At 41.8% G+C, this 20,444-nt stretch overlaps 2 protein-coding genes across 15 annotated transcripts in view; both read left to right on the plus strand.

Moving 5' to 3' along the window:
- Positions 1 to 20,444, plus strand: part of LOC119481208 (serine/threonine-protein kinase pim-1-like) — a 1,020,488-nt gene that overhangs the window by 66,420 nt on the left and 933,624 nt on the right. The window lies entirely within an intron of this gene.
- Positions 7,797 to 20,444, plus strand: part of LOC119481204 (nuclear factor 1 B-type-like) — a 69,390-nt gene continuing 56,742 nt past the window's right edge. For 3 of the 12 annotated variants that reach the window (XM_037757942.1, XM_037757948.1, XM_037757941.1), the window contains exon 1: positions 12,455 to 12,986. In XM_037757942.1, coding sequence (XP_037613870.1) covers positions 12,569 to 12,986 — 418 coding nt within the window. In that variant the 5' untranslated portion in view covers positions 12,455 to 12,568. Of the gene's footprint in view, positions 8,218 to 9,067; positions 9,828 to 12,454; positions 12,987 to 20,444 lie in introns of those variants that run through there. The other 9 variants (XM_037757939.1, XM_037757940.1, XM_037757949.1 and 6 more) reach the window with 9 other exon arrangements.

Here is a 20,444-nt window from a genome sequence, read left to right on the forward strand (position 1 = left end):
GGCATAGACCAGGGGTTCTCAACCTTTTGCAACTGAAGGCACACTTGTGATTGTCAAAACATTTCCGAGGCACACCTTCCCAAATAAATGAGTAAAAAACCTAACATGTTTATACAACAAATAATAAACTGGGCTGTAGATATGTGTTATGCCACTGTCAGCTGTAATGACCAAAATACATATTCTGCTTACCCTCAGTGAGACACTTGGGCTTGCCTCTGGGAAATAATGAGATCAAGTCGTGGTGGGATGGGTGAGAGGCTGACACGCAGAGTAGCATTCAAAGTTGCTTTCAGTTTGTTCCTTGACTTTGATTTTGTGACAGTCACAATGGAAAACCCTGACTCACATAAATAGGTGGTGGTGAAAGGCAACAGAAATTTGATGCTGGGTTATAACACTGGATATGTTGACATGAGGAGTGGCTTCCAAAGTTTCACTTAGGAGTGAAAACACGTCAAATCGTCCCTCCTTGACTCTTCTGTTCCACAGAATAAGTTTTTTCTTGAAGGCCTCAATTTTGTCTGAAACCAAAAACACTGTGCTGTTTCTGCCTTGCATTGATATATTGAGCTGATTTAACTGGTCAAATATATCTGATAAGTAGGCCAGTTTTGCACAAAAGTTACCATCAGTGTAATGCTCAGCAAGAGGGGAGTGCTGCTCTTCCAGAAATGTGTGCACTTCTCATATTTCCTCACCACACGCTTCGGAGCTTTTACTGGCGCAGGGTTGTCTCCCACATCACTTTTTCGCTTTAAAAACCGATCCATTTTGTCTCACTGCATCCCAGAACGTTGGCTAGCTAACAGTGGCCAACACGTTTGTCTCTACCTGATGATGTTTGGTGTTTTTACACAAGGCCTATTGAAGGAGGTTGGGTCACACTTAATCAACGCGATCTCGGGGTACCGCACATGCGCAGTAATATCTGCTCTGCACTTGCCGAAATTGAGCCGATCGCAACGCACGACCGCAGCTCCAGTTACACTGCGCATATGTGTTATACCCCATACAAGACCCGCGTCCGTCCGTGTCTCAGCCTCCTTCAATAGGCTTTGGTTTTACGGCAGCTTGCATCTTACCTCCTTTAGGTTTTACCTGTTCATTTTGCTAAATAATAATAAAAAAATAATCTAGTACCACTGCCTCCGCGGCACACTAGATGGCGCTCTGCTGCACACCGGTGTGCCGCGGCACACTGGTTGAGAATGGCTGATCTAAGGGATCTGTCCGGTGTGTATTCAGTGAGCGATCGACTAAATGTTTTGGTGAAATGTCTGAAAAAAGTGAACAATGTGAACGATATTCAGTTTCCTTGTAAAGGAAAATGCTGACACAGCAGAGGATGGTTTTGATCCACCGACCTCTGGGTTATGGGCCAGGCATGCTTCCTCTGCGCCACTCTGCTATTTGCCCTAAATGGGTCTTGAACCCATAATGTCTAGCGCCTATATGGTCTATGCCATAGACCATATAGGCGTTCGCATAGGGCGCCACCTTCTGGGGGGCGCTTGTCGCCCCCCCAAATAAAATAAAATAATAATAATAATAATAATAGTAATAAATGCCGGTGGGCACCTTTCCTCATTTTCTGCATTGAGGTAACACATTAACAAAGAAAGAAAGAAAGAAAGAAAGAAAGAAATACACGTTTCACCCCTTTTACTCTCTTTCTCACACTTTTTCATCCGCCTGGCCACACTTATTTGTTACTAAAAGTGTAAATTATAGTGAAACTGACTCAAGACTTTTAAGCCAACAATATCAGTGACCAATTGCTTATTGATATTATAATAAATACAGTTATTTATGAAAATAAAAATCGCAGTTTTTGTGATGTCTGATGTGTGTTGCGGTTTACAGGACTAGGGTTAGGGTTCTGGGGGGGGCTCTAAATCCAAATTTTAGGACACCAAAAAGGCTAGACCCGGCCCTGAATAGATACTACTAGATTATAATCAGATGACACAGGCTGTTACTATACAGCACTGGTACAACGCCACCTAATGGTGTAACAAACACACTGGTATTGTGCATGCTGGCTCTCTGTCATACTTGAATAGAACAGAGCCATTGTTAATATTATTAACACCTGTGCTTTTCCTACTATGAATATTTTGTAGTCAACATGATATTTTGTTTTACTCAAAGGTGTTCATATTTTCAAATTAGGCTATAGGAAATATCCAGCATGTAATAAGACAATTTGTTTTATTATATGGACTGATTTGCCATTTTTGTGCCAGTTATTACCATATGAAGAATTTGGGACCTGAACATGTCTGTTGCATTTAATCTAATGGTAACAGCACCGTAGTTGTGCCAATGTTCTGTAAATAAAGAAATATAGAAACTAGACTTTGTGACTCTCCTCTAGGCGTGTGTATAACTTGTGTTTTAAATTGCTTAAATGACACAAAAACACAATAATTCTCCAGTGGGTCCCAAACTAGCAAATGGTAGTTCTGTTTAGTGACCACATGGAGGCGGTAGATCCACATTCAGAGGGATGAATGTGTGAAGGCTGATGCCATGTGTGCACCAGTCGACTGGCATGATATAATGTGGGGTAAATGAGTCAGGGTATGTGATAATGATAGTCTTTCATGGCATCTCGCCCATTAACAGAAATTAAAAGTAAATTTAAAAGTGCAATATTCTTGCAAAAAAAATACCAGATAACGTAAACTGAGTGTACAGCAAAGTATTCCAAAATGTTTTGCTTGAAATTTCTATTTAGTAGGAGTTTAAATGTTCTTTTAAAGACATAGTAGTTAGAAGGACAAGATCTATTCTGCCCAACAAATAGCTTTGCTTCAAGGCTGTAGCCACAGTGTGAGTTGACGCACCAACAATATCACCTGAACTTAGCCTTGAAACAGTCATTGATCGGCAATTTATAGTCATTTCTTCTAACAACTGAATGCTCTTAGCTTTATTGTTTTTTGCAAGTGAATCTTAACTGATTACCGTGTGTGTGTGTGTGTATGATGGAGATACTGGACCCACATGACAGCACTGACGTGTTTAGATGGTGTGAATACTGTGTTAATGTTGTGATAACAGTGACGTTATATAACCATATTGTGTGCTGTGATTATGCTGTAATGCTGTAATGGGCATCCAGTGACGGTTACCTTTTTTTTTAAATCAGTCAACTGCACTGGCAACATTGCACCATTACCAGGCTACTATACTACAGCTCTAACACCATGACTGTTACTATTACAACACTGCTATGCGTAATACTTAATGAGGACTATAACAGCACTGATCCATTATTATATTACAATTATATATAATTGATATGGGAAGTGCTGTCAATGCTATTTTTGTTGTTAATATTTGATTGAATGAGGAAATTGCTGATAATATAGGGATCATGGTCTTTCAAAATCACAGTAATTATCTTTAAAAAAAAAAGGCTTTTATCACTATACTATAGGGCACATGTGAAAATCTGAACCTGTTTTGCAGCTTTGACTTGTGCACTGTATATTGGTATTGCTAGATGGGAGTGGAAAAAAATAAAAAATAAAATAATAATAATAATAGTAATCTAATTATTATCTATAATCTAACAACTGCATGTAAAATATGATAAGATAAGATAGAACTTTATTAATCCCGAAGGAAATTCTTGCGCCAGATATTGCTCAAATATACAACAAAATTACAACAAGTTCAAATGTATAAAATACAAGTGTATAAAATAAAAAAGTACTATTTCTAGCACCAGTGCCTAATAGAATAACAATTAAGTAAGATACATTTAGTAAAATTAGTAAATAAGATAAGATAAGTAAAATAAAAAAGGTAAAGTAAGCTAATTAACAGAAAAATAAGTATTACTTTCACATCTTGGACATTAATGTTGCACACAATGAACAGTGATATATATATATATATATATATATATATATATATATTTATGTTAAGCAGTAATTCCTGCAGTGTTGTGATTCCCAGCATCAGTCATTGACCACATCTCTATTGAGGCTGGTTGTCCAGCAGCTCTCTCTGTGTGTGAAGCCCCTAAACAGCACGTCAGAGGAGCGGAAGTGAGGGGCCCAGGGTAGACAGCAGAGTCCCGGGGCCACTGCTCCTGACCAATCAGAGGCGAGAATGCAAACACTCTTACAAAAGCTAGCTGTGTCAAGCTGCAGAGAAACAGCTAGAGGATACCCGGGAAATGGTGAGTTTTTGCTTTCAAAATAAGAGGTCGGATTTGTGTCTTTTTAGGGTTTAAAAAACAGATATATTCTGGTATAACAGAGGGTTATTACATTGTTAAGTTACAGTATTAACAATATTAACACCCTTCGCTTATATCGACCTATAGTCTATAGTTGCTACGTTAGGACACAACATTTGCCTACAAAACAAACATTTAAATCTGCAATAGCAATAGCAGAACGTTTTTTGGCATAATTTGGCAAAAATTCCATAATAACCTTTCAGCATACTGTAAATCAAGTGGAAGTGCAAAAAAAGATAACTAGACTTCTGCACCTCCTCATGGCTCTGTTTTCAGGCTTTAAAAAATATAGCCCTTGATGGAAGACTTGTGTCAATCACAGGTTATTTCAGAGAGAGAGCGTTCCTATTGGCTGTGCTCCGGCTGTTGGGAGATGCTTGGTATTTCCTCAACAGATCTCAACATGGCTGCTGGGTCACAAACTTTCTCATTTCACAGCTAAACAGTACACTACAAGTGTACATGTTTCTGAAAACATTTGAGGAGAGAAATAGGCATTACAGGAACAGAATATTGATTCATATTTGGTCAGCACTGCCTAGTTCGACCGTCTGATCTGAGTTTGCGAGTGATTGACAGCTGCTCAGAGACGGCAAGGCTCCAGCTGGGCTGTGATTGGTTGTTTTTCTCCGGTCTGTGAAATCTTGCGAATGCCATTATGAGCACCGGAGGACACAGAGGAACATGATTTATTTCAGAATATCAGTCTCATGCACTACTGTCAGGATATAATGACCGTTTAATAAAAATAACTGACTAATCATTAGTTGCTCCATTTCTACCCGCTGCAGCTTTAAGCTTGCTATGCTGAAAAAAACACTGGCTATCTACATTTTTGGTAATTTTTTGTTTTCAGATAGATCGAAGGCTTAGCCTACTCTTTTGTGGGTTCAGCCTTTGAAAAACACGCTGTTACAAAGCCAAACCAAGTGCTGTTTATTTTCATGAAAACAACATTTTGACATATAGCTATATGGCCCAAATGGTTTGCATTGGACAGTTGTTCGCCTATGTTTTTAAACTAGGGGGACCAGATCCCAACAACCCAAATGTGGGACGAAGAGTATGTTTATGTGGGACATGTTACTAATGCTGAGAGGTAGTGTTCAATTTGATATAGTGTCTATCAAACTTAACAAATAAACATTTCTATTCTGCCCTTTATCTTGTAACATCTCTATGCTTTGTCCTCTGGTTGAGACTTTAGGAAATTGAAATATAACACATTTTGCAAAAAACTCTCTGATATATAGTCGGAGACATATAGTCCCAATATGTGGGACGCGGAGTAAGGGATACAAATGCCTCATAAAGTGTGACACCTGGTCCCCCTTTTTTTAATACTGAGCCATGAAAAAACATGGAGGAATAATACTAATACTAATACTAATGATTAGTCAGTTATTTTTATAAAACGGTCATTATATCCTGACAGTAGTGCATGAGACAGGTATTCTGAAATAAATCATGTTCCTCTGTGTCCTCTGGTGTCCTCCGGTGCTCCTAATGGCATCCGCAAGAATTCACAGGCTGGAGGAAAACAACTGTGAATCAGTATTCTGTTACTGTAATGTCTATTTGTCTCCTCAAATGTTTCCAGAAATATCTTGTAGTGTACTGTTTAGCTGTAAAATGAGAAGGTTTGTGACCTGACAGTCATGTTGAGATCTGTTGAGGAAATACCAAGCACCCCCCACCAGCCAGGGCACAGCCAATAGGAACGCTCTCTCTCTCTGAAATAACCTGTGATTGGCACAAGTCTGCCGTCACGGGCTAGATTTTCTAAAGCTTGAAAACAGAGCCATGAGGAGGTGCAGAAGTCTAGTTATCTCTCAGAACACTTGAATTACAATATGCTGAAAGGTTATTATTCAATTTCTGCCAAATTCTGCCAAAAACGTTCTGCCTATTGCTATTGCAGGTTTAAATGTTTGTTTTGTAGGCAAATGTTGTGTCCTAACGTATCGACTATATCTTGTAGTGTACTGTTTAGTGGCTTGTAGTGTACTGTACTGTGTAAGTTATACAACAGCTGTGCACTATCTGTACCTCTATATGGTGCTGAGTGCTGGAGAATGACTGAAAGAGACATAGGCAAGCTTTCCAGCTTTCACAATACCCGCCTCAGAAAGATCATGAGGATATTCTGGCCTATAGAAAGATCACAAACCATGAACTACACAAAATGACAGGGTTCTTGGACATGGAAACAATATTGATAAGAAGAAGATGGAGATGGAGATGGCTTGGACATGTGTTAAGGAAACCATCTGATGACATTACAAAAGTAGCATTGCGTTGGACACCAGAGGGAAAACGCAAAAGAGGGAGGCCCAAAACAACCTTGAGACGAACCATCGAAGGAGAAATGAAGATGAGAGGATACAGCTGGAACAGCATTGAGAAGAAAGCGAACAACAGAGATGAGTGGAGATCCTTAGTCCTTACCCTACGTGCCACCAGGCGCAACAAGGACTAAGTCAGTAAGTGTACTATTTAGTGGCGGCTGTGGCTCAGATGGTAGAGCAGGTTGTCCACCAATCGGAAGGTTGGTGGTTCGATCCCCGGCTGCTTCAGGTCACATGTCTCTGGCTGTTTTCGAAACCGCATACTACTGAGGATGCGCAGTATGTACTGCATACTGCGCTCCTCAGTAGTATGCAGTATGGAACGTAAATCGGTTTATTTTGTAGTACGCGAGGCCGAGTTTCGCGGGCTTCCGGTTTTGGAAAGCTTAAAAAAAACTTAAAAGTTACGGCTTTGCTATGGGTAAAGTTAACGTTAGTAGGACACATTACGTTCGTTACAGATAGACAGTAGCACTTATGAATTGCTGTCCTTACATTAAATTAGAAAAATAATATGCTATTTTTACATTTATATTATATTAAAAATAATATGCTATTTTTACATTTATATTCCTCCCTGTCCACCGCTGTCACCGGGATGTTGACGTCCGTCATTTCCGCCATTACAAAAATTTCCAAAAAGTGACCGTCGCAGTGCATTGCATTGTGGGATACAGTAGGCGAGGTAGACTGGTCTGATGCATACTGGAGAATTTTTCCAAATCAGTACGTCATCCGGGTATTTTTGGCATACTGGAGATTTTGCTTTTGTTCGCATACTACATACTACATACTACATTTTGGCCAAATCAGTACGTACTACTAGTATAGTATGCGGTTTCGAAAACAGCCTATGTGTCCTTGAGCAAGACACTTAACCCTAAATTGCACCCAAAGGCATAGCCATTGGTGTGTGAATGAGTATTTAGATTAGATCCTGATGGGCAAAGTTGGCACCTTAGCAGCCTCTGCCATCAGTGTGTGAATGGGTGAATGCTGATATGTAGTGTAAAGCACTTTGAGTGGTCGGAAGACTAGAAAAGTGCTATATAAGTCCATTTAGTGGCATTTTATTCATGTTTCATATGAATAGAAGAGAAATTGCTCTTTAAATAGGGTTTTATTGTGAAAAGTCGTACCGGAAACCGTCCGGTTGAAATGCTATCCACTTTGACAGTTCGTGGTGAGAGCCAGAGGGCGGCAGTCAGTGAGACAGAGAAACAGTGAAACAGTGAAAGTGAAGGCGGAGACCAGAGACCAGCCCACCAGCCCAGAGCCGAGAACTCAGCCTCTTCTGGATCACGTTCAACTTCACTGAACAAACCCGCAAAAAAAAACATCCAAAAAAAAGTCAAGACTTGAAGAAGAGGAAGGAAGACGAGAGAGAAAAAAAACGCGAGGTGCTCCCAACTTGTGTCCACCGCTATCTATCTGCAGACAACTGTCTTCCGGTGTTTGACTGGTGTGTTTTGTTGCGAGCAGCGCAAGAGAAAAGAGAAAAAAGCTCCAAAGCACAAAGTTGAACAGAGAAATGTGAAGCTCCCGGCTTGTGTGTTTCAACCACCAGGCTCCAGGATTCCCTAGTAATCCATGCAGTACAGTGCGATGGTACGTGATCATGGATTATTACTATTGCTTTCTAATGTTGTACATGTTGCACATGTTTTTACTGTAATGCTGTCCTGTAATGTGGAGAAGCGGGTTAACTTAACTCAGACCACAAAACCTGGCACGATCGGGGCCAAAACTGTAGTAAACTTGGCACAGATTGTCCTGCAGCCTATGTTAACATCCCATTCCCCTTCATTTGGCAAATGAAGTCTATGTGGACTGGTGACAGCTCTGCAGGACACACACACACACACACACACACACACACTGCTGCAGCCACAAAGTAACCTTTAACTTCCAGTCCTCTCTCATTAATTAATGCTACACTTTAACCATATACATCTGGCTTAGTTAGGAGTGTTTAACATCTATTTATTAAAAAGTATCCAGGTGTTCAGGTACTGTAGAGTTATTCGGCTCACTTCAATGAACAATATAAAAGCCCATTTTTAAAAATATTTACAACAAAACCCCCCCCATAAACCAGTTGTGCACTAAACAATAAAAATGTGTAAATTATTATCTTCAGTTAGGGGGTCTTTAAATGACAATGTATATTTTTTTTAAAGCAAAATTATAATAAAATGTGACTTGTATTTTATATTAGATACAATTTATGTTTTAATTGTTTATTCTAGGAACTTTTTCAGAGCATTTTAAGGCGACTTCATGTCGATTTGTGACTGACAATGTAAAAAAAAAAGAGGCAAAGTTTTGACTTGAATGATCTAAAAAGTAGAAAAAGCGCATGTTGTTGACTCGGAGCTCAGGGGGTAAAGGGTGCCAGAGCTGCTGCTGCTGCTGCTGGAGGGAAAATGTCCCTTTTTACCGTTTCTATGTGGTCCAAAGTCCTCCGAAGAGAGCACACACACACACTCACACTAAAAACTGGAGTGAAGGAGCAAAATGAATTGTACAGTATGTCTCCAGATAGCCAAGAAGGAGGAGAAGAAGAAGGTGCTGCATGCTGGATGGTGGCTGGTGGATAGGGGTTGTGCGTTAGCAGCAGCAGCAGCAGCAGCAGCAGGAGGAGGAGGAGGAGGAGGAGGAAGAGGAGGAGGAGTGTGACTGTGTAATTACGTGGGTGAAAAAAAAAAAAAAAAGTTGGGTCTGATTTGCTGGAATCGCGCAGGAGCGAAGGTGCACCGGTCGGTTTCATATCAAGTTTGGTTAAAGCAAAGGGCTGAACATCACACACTCTCTCATGCTTTTATGAACGAGATCGCACAGCCGCAGCAGCGAGACGCGCACAGTGTGCTGTAGTAAGAAGAGGACTATACGCGCTTTGCACCGGCTCTATACGACAAACTGCTTTTACCGTGCATGTCCAACAACAAAAAACAAAAAAAAAATCCTGCATACAATTTTTTTTTCTCTCTCTCTGCGGAGACGACAATCTTTTTGGATCGCACAAAAATTCATGGATGTTCTTGGATAACCTTCTTATTGTTTTTCCGCGGATAAGCTGCTCCACAGTGTTGCACGGTGCACATCGCTCCAGGAATGGCGCGATAAAGTGATCAGAGGAATCAGTCCAAGTACATTCACCTTTTTGTGTGTGTGTGTGTAGCCGTCTCGTCATGTATTCTCCAATTTGTCTTACTCAGGTATTTGTGTCTTTTTTTTATTATTAATATACATTTAATTGATTTGTGATATAATTGTTACAGACAGTGGCAGAGGGAAAGTTGTGTGCATGCGTCTGGATTGTAATACTTTCATAATTCATAACAACAATGCTTTGTAAGTGGAAAAAAAAAATAGTGTTTAAAAGTAACCAAAATTGAAGTTGTTAATCCAAAAATGCGCATGTTTGTGCACCGATTGTGGTGATTTTTTACTTTCGAGGTCTTCTATTCCAACGAAAGCCTTATCGAAAATTCATTAAATAGTCCTGTTGGCACTTTAAAAAGTCACAAAAGTACCGATCTTTGCGCGCTCTTTGTGTGCGTAAAGTTGTGCGTAAAGATGATTTTTACATTCCAAGACTGTCATTTTGGTGCTCTTATTTTCTCTCAGCTTTAATTCGTTTTATTTGCGTCCTCCTCTAACCTCACACACACACACACACACACACACACACCTCCCAGCCTTGCTCGAGCTGTGTTTATATATTTATTTTTTTATCCACGTGTATATTTTTATTTACAGTAAAAACCCCCATACTTTAGGGAAGTGAAGATAGAGATAGTGGAAGAAGATAAAGCCACTTTCACTGCAGGGAGATCAGACAGAGATAAGGTTGATTCAGCGGGTTGGACAGAGTCTAGCTGACTGTTTTTGGCTGACTCAGTTTTACTGTTTATATTTTACTTGGCATAAGTAAGTGATTGACTGAGATGTGGTTTAGTTTGTACTTAAGAGGATTGTGCTTTTTATGGCCTCAGCTGAAGTGCACTGCATAGGCCTCGGCCAAGTCATTTATCTTTACAGCATTTGGCTTTACCCTGGTTGAAAAAAAAAAAATTAACAGAATATTTAAAGTGTTTTCTGAACAGGAAAACCAGGAGCAAAAAGGACTTCAGAAACAGTTGCTGCCGAGCACATTTACCAGCATTTACTGCTTGCTTTTGTCAGTTTAATTGGCAACATTATAGTGAGGAGATGACATTTAAAGGAGTTCTCAATTTATTTTATTTATTTTTTTACCTCTCTAAAAAGACTATAGCATCCACAGTAAATATATACATTTCACTCTATCTGTAGAGATTGAAATGTTTATTCATGCAGTATAATAAATGATTGTAATTTGACATTTCTGCACTGGAGCAGAGTTTTATTGGCCCGACCAGAAATGTGGCTTCTCAGAGGAGAGCACCAGCGGCAGGCGCAGATAGGGAGTAGATTTCTGTGGTTTCCTATAGCCTGCCTGCCTACAAAAAAGAACAATATGTGGTTTAACTCTTCAAACGCCTGCTCAAACGGGGCCGCTTATGCTTATTAAATTTGACATTTTAATGACCGAAAACACAGATAAGTTTATGTTTCCACTTGTCACTCGGAGCTGCTGTAATTTCGGAGTCCCTAAATCATCCACACAGTCCTGTACATTCCTTCACCTACAGAAAACAAGCATTAAGAGGGTCGATGTAATTTGTTTCAGACTTAACTGAAGTATTATTGATGTAAAAGCCCGTAGGCCGGTGAACGGCTGTGGAAATGTTGGCATTTGGCTTTTTGTAGATGTGTCAAATACGCATTGAAAAAGTTTTTTCTTTTAGTGACTCATATTTGCCGTAATTGTTCAGTTTAAAATATAATGTGGTATAAATTGTGCTATACATAATGTAGAATACACTGTAAACTTAAACTGAATTGAATTTGAACAAGTAAAATTAGTGTTTAAAATATTTCCACTAATATTAATCTGTGATAATTTATCAGAAAAATAAGTTCCAACATAACTTTTTTTTTTTAATTAAAGGAGAGATGAAAAATTTTAAAAGTAGGCCACTTTAGGTCAATAGGTTTTAACAGGCCACCTATTATTTTAATATCACTGACTCAGGTTTTTGGAATGAAGCTGAGCAAGGTGTCACCTCAACACGTTGGCATGAACCTGGAATCGAGTCCTAAAACAACCTTTGCAAATACCTTTTCTCTCCATTGCCTCGTTTGATACGCCGCCTTCCTCCTCTGCTTGCTTTTTTAAATGTATTTAGAACGTGCAGCCCGTATACGAGACTGTTTATATGTACCAGGAGAATGGGAATCTCCTCAACATCCTATTTAGTGACTGCGCCCCACTTGGCCCTCCAGCTTAACCTGCATCCTTCGTGAACATGGCATAAGTTCAAGTTGGAATGTGGATAGTTTGATAAAGAGAAATGCAACTGTGAGGGGCGCATGCTCCCTTTAGCAGCAGCAGCACAGAGCATGTTCGGGAAATGAGAGCGGAGACGCGAGTGCATTCAGTCACCGGGCTCGCTGCTATTGTAGTGCTGGCAGTTGATATAAACAGTGGAATGTCCTTGTCATACCTGCACGCCTAGATGCATCTAGGTTGGTAAAACCCATTGTTGCTTTGTGAAGAAAAACATCTTGCCTTAGAGCTGTTCAAACTGCCAAAATGATATTATGTGGCTGATTATGGGGAGTTGTTTATTTGTGGTCTGACTTCCCTTCTGCCTCCGATTACTAGCTGACTAAACCCGTATTTCTTCTCCATGTTTAATGACACAAGTTTCTGATCTCTCTCCTCTCTCCTCGCTGTGTCCCCCTTTGGATGCTCCAGGATGAATTTCATCCCTTCATCGAGGCACTTCTCCCTCACGTCCGCGCCATTGCCTACACGTGGTTCAACCTCCAGGCCCGAAAACGCAAGTACTTCAAGAAGCACGAGAAGCGGATGTCCAAGGACGAGGAGCGCGCGGTGAAGGACGAGCTGTTGGGCGAGAAGCCCGAGGTGAAGCAGAAGTGGGCGTCCAGGCTGCTGGCCAAGCTGCGTAAGGACATTCGGCAGGAGTACCGGGAGGACTTTGTCCTCAGCGTGACGGGCAAGAAGCACCCGTGCTGCGTGCTATCCAACCCGGACCAGAAGGGTAAGATCCGCCGGATCGACTGCTTGAGGCAGGCCGACAAAGTTTGGCGCCTGGACCTGGTGATGGTCATCCTCTTCAAAGGCATCCCTCTGGAAAGTACAGACGGGGAGCGCCTCGTCAAGTCTCAACATTGCACCAACCCAGCACTTTGTGTCCAGCCACACCACATAACAGTATCGGTCAAGGAGCTGGACTTGTTTCTAGCGTACTATGTCCAGGACCAAGGTAGGTTCAAGCTCTTACTGTGTGTGTGTGTGTGTTTGTTTCACTGCGAGCCTAACGGGCATGTGTGAATGATGGCTTGGCAAGGTCAAGGGTCACATGTGTTACTTTTTGGCAGTCCTGCAGAGACTGGCTGAAATCACCAGTACACTCGCCAGACAAATAAACATTGGAAACCTGATAGTCAGTACTGTATATACGCAGCATACATTTTTATATGGCTCCAGTAGGGGCTCATTACACAACACAAGTAATCAATATTAAATGTAGAACATGTTTTAAATGGGTTTGCTGTACTCCAGCAGCAGCTCCTACTCATGTTCAGTAATTACTGCTTTCTTTAATTTGTATGTATTATCCACACACAGGCTTGTACAATAGCACACACACTGTACACCTATTCTATTTGTCTGGATATGAAGTGGTGACAAATGTGGAAAGTTGCAGTTGCAGAGTGATTCAATTAGAATTAGTTGTATATTTTGCAAGTAGTCTACGTACCAGTGACGCAGGATTCTTATTATTCATTGTTATTCTGGTCAAGGTGTTTATTAACAGCACAATATTAAAAACTGGTTGTCCTTACTATATGAAAACGTTGCCTTCGTCCCCATAGTCCTCATTATATAATGTAACATTATGTCATTTTAAAAACTCTCCTGTTTTCAATCAAAAATCAATAATTCTGTTTTAAAATACAATTTCCACCAATAGCTACATAATGGTTTTAATAAACGTATTACTAGTAATACGTCACATTACAGCTCATTATTGAAGATCTGTCTAAATCCCAAGTTAAGCCTTTTTCAATATTTGCAATACATTTCAGTATATATAAGATATTGTGTCTGTCATAAATCATGCGTGTGATCGCGTTCGTGCTGAAATTTTTTAATTCCCGAAAAGCCGGTTTTCTTTTTACTTGAAAGCCTTTTGCGGACACAGTGCTTAGTGTGGAGACTGAATTGTGCAGCACCGTGTTAAAAATAAGAGATTGAAAAAAAATGTGTTGCCAGGTACTGGAATAGGTTTTGACATGCAGAATTTGGTATTGGAAGTGTGTTTTTTTTTTTTTTCCAGAATTGAATTATTATCATTTTTCACATTGATATACAACCAAAAGAATGCCGCACACTAATATAAAATACTGGCATTTACTGAAACATTTGAGATAATGTACAACACTGACAATTAAAGCCAAAATGTATCACTAGAAATTAATTTTGGAAAGCGGCTTTGCAGTGCATAATCTGTCTGCCAAAACTGTAAATTGGAAGAAACAAATTATGAATTTTTACACACTTGAATCAGATATTAAGTTTAAGGAGAAGGGTAATAGCAGGAATTAAGATCAGCAGAAAATATTGTTTAGATAGATGTTGTAAAATGTCTATTAATTTTCTATTTTTATTGATATTTGGACATCAGATCCATCGATTTTTATTTAACAACTCTTTCAAAAATGAATATAAAATAGGGTTGTAACAGTATATAATTACATTTCAGTCCTCCATGTCCCTCACAGTGATCTTCCTCCCTTTTATCTGTGGACACCACAGGAATCTCCCCCTATAGTTGAAATTCCCCCTGTATTAAATCTATTGACCGAATAACCACCGATACTTTGCTGCTGAGGGAGAAACGCTGGTATAGCTAGCTCATTATCATCAAACCCTGAGCGCCATTTTGTGTTTGATAAGTGCCAGGGAAAGCAGAAGGCACAGCACACAGACAATAATGGTTGCCACTGGCACCGGGGTTGGCATCAGACCCTCTTTTGTGTCTTTTGTAGGATGCCACCGCTTCTCTAGTTTGCATCTGCTGCTTTTTTTTAACTGTTCAGTACCAAGTTGAGAATGGCTCTTTTTTTAGTGCTGTTTTTTTTTTTCATCATATATATATATATATATATACGCCATTTAAATGATAAGTTAGTGGCCGTATTGAACACTGTGGATGATATTCCACCAGCTTTGATTTGAGGAAAATGTGTCGGTTGTGGAGGAAAAGCGGATTATTGGCAAGAAGAATTCATTTCAGTGTTTGAAATAAATGGTTGAACATAATGTTCTCTTTTACGCCGGAGAATGAATTCTCTGTGATTCAATATCGCACTGCGGATCAGAGCGATTATTTACCCAAATTTTGGCAAATACAAAATAGCATTCTTTTACCAGGATCACAGACGGCCATTTTTTTTTTTTTTTTTCCTTTTTTGTTTTTTGCGAGCTAAAGCGTCTTTTTCCTTTTCTTCAAGTTGCCCATCTCCAGACAATGCAGCCATATTGTGGTAGCGTGCAGTGCGGCGCCATTTTGTTTTGCACCGTGCCAGGGAGGCAGGCAAATCACCAGTAATGGTTGTTAGAGGTTTTGGGAGGTTGGCATCAAACCCTCTTTGTCTGCTTGCAGCATGCCTTTGATTCGTTGGTTGGCATCCGCAATGCAGTGGGCATGTTGGAAAGTTTTTTGACGGTGGCAGAATGGAAGCCGTCGCCTTTGTTCTGCTGCAACTGCACGAAACAAACAAACATACAATCAAACACAAAGAAACTAGCAAACGGCTCTGGCTGAAACAGAATCTGGTATTTGTGCGAACTGCTAGAAAAAAAAAAAAAAAAAAACGGGACCGGACTGTGCTTCTAATATTGTTGTCTGTGTCCTGCTACCTGGCAGCCGCTCACTTCTGCTGGGTGTAATTGGACAACAAAAAATATGTTGCTGCCGTTATTTACACAACGGTATTTTTTTTCTTGTTATTTTTTTTTTTATTTTGTGGCAAAAAATCAATAAGTTCAGAGTGTATTTGTTTTTTCATTCTGCTGGGTTGCTGCCTGAGAAAGGTCGGCGGGTTGGCAGCGAGTGTGCTGGGTGAATTTAGAGAGGGCACTCAGCCCCCTTGTTCAGGGGCACAGACGCGTTTAGCCAGGCAGGGCTGTAGCACCCATGTGCATGCCCAGATGAATGCCCGCTGGGAAGTAGGCTGGGGGCTAGGAGTGGGGGTTGTGGCATCCATTGTGCCAACTGGCAGGCCGTGTTCAATACAAGGCCCTGGCTTCTCACACACACACACACACACACACACACGGCTGTTGTACTCCAATGCACTGTTTTATCGTTAGCTGATAAAGTGCAATTCTTTTGTTTTTCTTCGATTCGTTTCTCTCTCCACCTGGATTCATATTTTACATATCCAGTTTGACAGCTTGATGGAATCGTTGCAACAAGGCATGTAGATAACCGTCGTGTTCTGACTTGTTAAGATACTGTGGGCCTTGTTTGTATTTGGCTCTGTTAAGCTGCAGTGTAGTTAATATAGTCACCGACAGTTCTCGTCTTTGCATATTTAAACGTCTTGTTCTTAATACAAATACAAAAAAATTTGTAAAATATGAGAATAAAATAATTTAAAGATAAAGATACACAAGCGAGCCAATTGAGGAATTTGGAGGAATCTTGGTTGTGGAAATGATGTGCCGTACATTAGGGCTGTCCTCGACCAAAGAAATTCTAAGTCGACTAACATTCATATGATTTTGTTGACTAATCGATCAGTTGATTTAATCGACAAATCTGTAAAATCACACAAAGAATCACGCAAAAAATAAAATAAATCTTGTGTTTACCAGAGATGTGCACATAAGTTTCTTAGAAATAAGAAATTCTGCATGAAAAAAGCATAAAAAACAACTAATCGACTAAAGAAATCTTAGTCGACTAAGACCAAAATGACCGATTAGTCAACTCATCGACTAAGAGGGGGGCAATTATAAATAAATTCGGCAAGCAGCTGAATAGAAATAATAAATGACCACAATGACTTTTAGATTTCTGGTCATTTTTGAAAGTTGTCAGTTCCTTCTAACCAGCGACAGAAGAGCTTTTTACGGAGGTAGTCCAACGGGAGACTTAAGGAGTCAAGGTCAAGCAGCTCTCCCATTACTCTGGTACTGAAAGTTAACACGGCCATAAAACATCATTACCTTGACACCCCCCCCCCGTAACGTAACTTTCTTTTTTCACACTGTCATGATAGTTTGTGGAAATGGATGGATTACCTCTGAATACACGCTGCCATGCTAATGGAGACCTTGTTTTACGAGCGGCAGACTTAACCTCTGCCCCCGGGGTCGTGACCTTTTCAAAGAGATGTGGCAGGGTGTCCTCTGAAGTTTAATTGAGCAAAACAGATCAGTGAAAACGCGCCGTTTGCCGGCCCTGGGGCACGTGGAGGAGAAAGGCTTTTTTGCCTGGGGGGTGGGGTGCTGGTCAGGGGAGAAGGCGGGGGGGGGAGCTTGCTCGTAAGCCCCCCTCGTTGACCTCCTCAATCGGGGTCAAACCGCGGCGGTCGCGAGATCACCGGTGGTCTCTTGGCAACTGTTTGTCTCCGCTCCCCCGCCACTACTTCTGGTCTGGCTGGTGGTCCCTTGGTTCACTGGCCTAAGTGAGGGGGAGTAGGTACCACTGATTCCCCCACACCTCCTCACCCCCCTCTCCAATCCCTCAGTCTGGCTGTTCCCTATCTCCAAACACCGGCCACTGCCTGCTCACCACACCGCGTGGGGCTCGCATCTTGTTTTCCGCCCGGCTGCCTCAGAAGCTTTTGGTCAGGCGGCCAGTGCGGAGGCCTGACCTTCTGGGTCACAGTGGAGGTCTGTGACTAAGCACAACATCTATCCCTCCCTCCTCCTCATCCCCTTATCCTCCTCTGCCATCAGGAATCACCCCTGCGGCACACTGCCCCGGCCAAAATGACTCTCTCTCACTCCTTCTCTCTCTCTCCGAAGTCGCTTTTCTTTCCTTCGCTCCCTGGCTTCCCCTCAAGCCCCGAGACTCCGACCATGACAGCTGTCCCAGGGCCCAGGCGCTCGGCCAGAGAGAGAGGGTGGCTGGGTTCCTGCCAGAAGTGTGAGACAAAAGTTGTTGTAAGCAGACAGCGTTAAGGACACTACTGTTTGTCTTCTTGTTATTGGGTTAAGTCGAGTTATTCAGCCGCCTTTAATTTCAAATGTTCCCGGTGACATGATACTGGGAAAAAAAAAAAAGTCTTGGTTCTTTTTGGAAGTTGAGTGGGGTTTTTATTCTGAATTTTTAACAGTGAACATTCAGAGCAAAATCAGCAAAAGCCTTACAATACAACTCCTGGGAAAAACCTTAACCGATGACTCCAGAGCCATATAGAAAAAAACTCTTCAGATTGAACTGCACAACCCCGTGCTCAGCTTCCATTCTGGCTTCCTTATTAGTATGCAATAGAGCCTGCGGTGTCTGGCTACCTCTCTGTCAGAGCCATAACCTATCGAACACATTCTCTCAATCTAATCCACTTAGAACTCCCTCCCAGCTTCACCGCTTGCCTTATTGATTTCCGCTTCCCACTAAATGTCCTCCCGATCCTTTTTCTCTTAACCCGGGAGCTATTTATGTTTTTTGCAGTGGTCTTTCTTTCTTTCTTTCTTTGCTTCTTGCTTTCTTTCTTGTCTCTTTCTCCTTTGCTTTCTCTCTTGTCGCTTTCTTTCTTTCTTTCTTTCTTGCTCACTTCCTTGCTCTCTTAAATGGCTTCGCTCCCTCTCCAGGATCTTTGGTTTGTTTGTGATCTCCATCTGACTTTCCTCTGCCTTCTCCTCTCCCCTCCTGTTCTTTCTCAAACACTAACCTGGGCGCAGTGCAGCCAGGTTGCCTGGCTCAGTATGAGGCTTGTGTTATTAGCAGCGGGGTTTTGCTCGAGCAAATACCTCAAGGCTTAAACAGGCCGTGTTACCTCCTCGGCCCTCTTTTGTGTGCCATGTGTACATAAATCTCCATGGAAACAAGGCAACTCGGAGCAGAGGCCACTGAGAAATGTGGATGCCTTCTTTCTCAACAAAATTTACAACTCCCTCTCCTTTGCTCGGCTACAGTGTGTTTAATTTGCTTGTGTCACAGTTTGCGCTGTTGCATCGGTCAAAAAAACGGGACAATGCCTTTCTTTGGCTTTCTAAGGCAAGGGCATTGTGTTGAAAAGGCTTTTCTTGTGTATTCCAGCAGGAGACTCAATTTTGTGTTCGTGGCTACACTTGGTTAAGGACTGCAGTTTGTGTCATTAGTCTATGGTTAAGATCTCAGCTTCACCACACTTTCCCAGGCTTTCGGGGAGGACCCCAAATGCATTTCAAATCCCCCCGAGGCCACTTGACTGGAGGACCGGCACCTCCCACTCCTCCCGGATAGATTCCCCACCCCCACCCTGTCTGCCGGTCCTCCCAAATGAAGACAAATGGGTACATTCACCCCCTATCCCAGGCACTACACTGTACCTCACTGTCCTGCCTTACAAAGCTGGCCCTCCCTGTTCCCTGAGTTCCTCCATCCAATGGCTGCCCTCTCGTCTTTGCCATCGCACTAACTAGAAAAACTTACCGTTGTCCCATCTGCCTGCTAGACTGGTCATGTTAGACGGAAGGGTCTGTAGTGGAAAGAGGGACAATAAGGTTCATGTGAAGATGTTTTTTGACCTCCCCAGTCAACCAGGAGAAAAGCGCCCTCAAGTACCAGACTGAGACTTTCAAGCAAAAAGCCAGACCTCTTTACCCAGGAAGGAGCCTTGTGAACAAGCAATGAAGGGGAGACAAAATGGGAAGGGGTAGTAGGTGGGGTGTGATGGGGAACTTCGGGCAGGGACAGACAATCAGAGCGGTTGCCCAGGAGACACTAACTTCTCTGTGCAGCACCCCCCACCCTGCTTTGCCCCATCAAAGTCTTTTCAGTCCAGACAGGGCCGATCAGTGGCCCAGAGTGATGGTTGTCTCTTCTTTTGTCCGGCGGTACAGTACGGCCCATCACTGTGACGGCTCGACAAGACCTGAGCGGGACAGAAAAAAAGAAAAGGCCCGCCATCGCAGCAGCACTGTGCAAAATGTACTTTTGGGTGGGCGTGTTGCTGTTTAAGGGGTGGCGGGCGAATCCCCCAGAGGATTTTCTTTCTAATGTCAGTGCAGCGGGTCAAAGAGGGGATATGGTGTCTGGGGCTTGGGAATGGCCTGCTTTGGGACGGATTCATCAGCGCCCCATTGAGTTGTCAAAGCGAGCCAAAGAGCTTCCACTCCTCCCTCACATATGTCAGGTTCACTTCTCAAAAAAAAAAATAAAAGCTCCCAAATTTAGAAACCAGCTCTCGATCAGGAGAAGACGCCAGCGTAATAAACAATACAACCCCCAGTATGGTTGTTTGTTTTTTATTGACCCATACAGAAAAGTTATAGAACGGCGAAGGAAGGCAAGGAGAAAATAAGTCATTTACATTTTTAGCACTCACATAAACATGTAGTCTTTTATGACAGGCAGCATCTTTGAGCAGTGTTGTGTGTGTGATTAAAGTGAGCTATATAGAGGGAATGACAGGAGGAGAGGAAATATGGACACCTTGTTTGGTTGGAACAACATGAAAATCTCATATCTCAGGATCACCGAACCAGCAGGTGTTAC

The sequence above is a fragment of the Sebastes umbrosus genome, chromosome 22 (genome assembly GCF_015220745.1).
Source record: "Sebastes umbrosus isolate fSebUmb1 chromosome 22, fSebUmb1.pri, whole genome shotgun sequence".
NCBI classification, from domain to species: Eukaryota; Metazoa; Chordata; class Actinopteri; order Perciformes; family Sebastidae; genus Sebastes; species Sebastes umbrosus.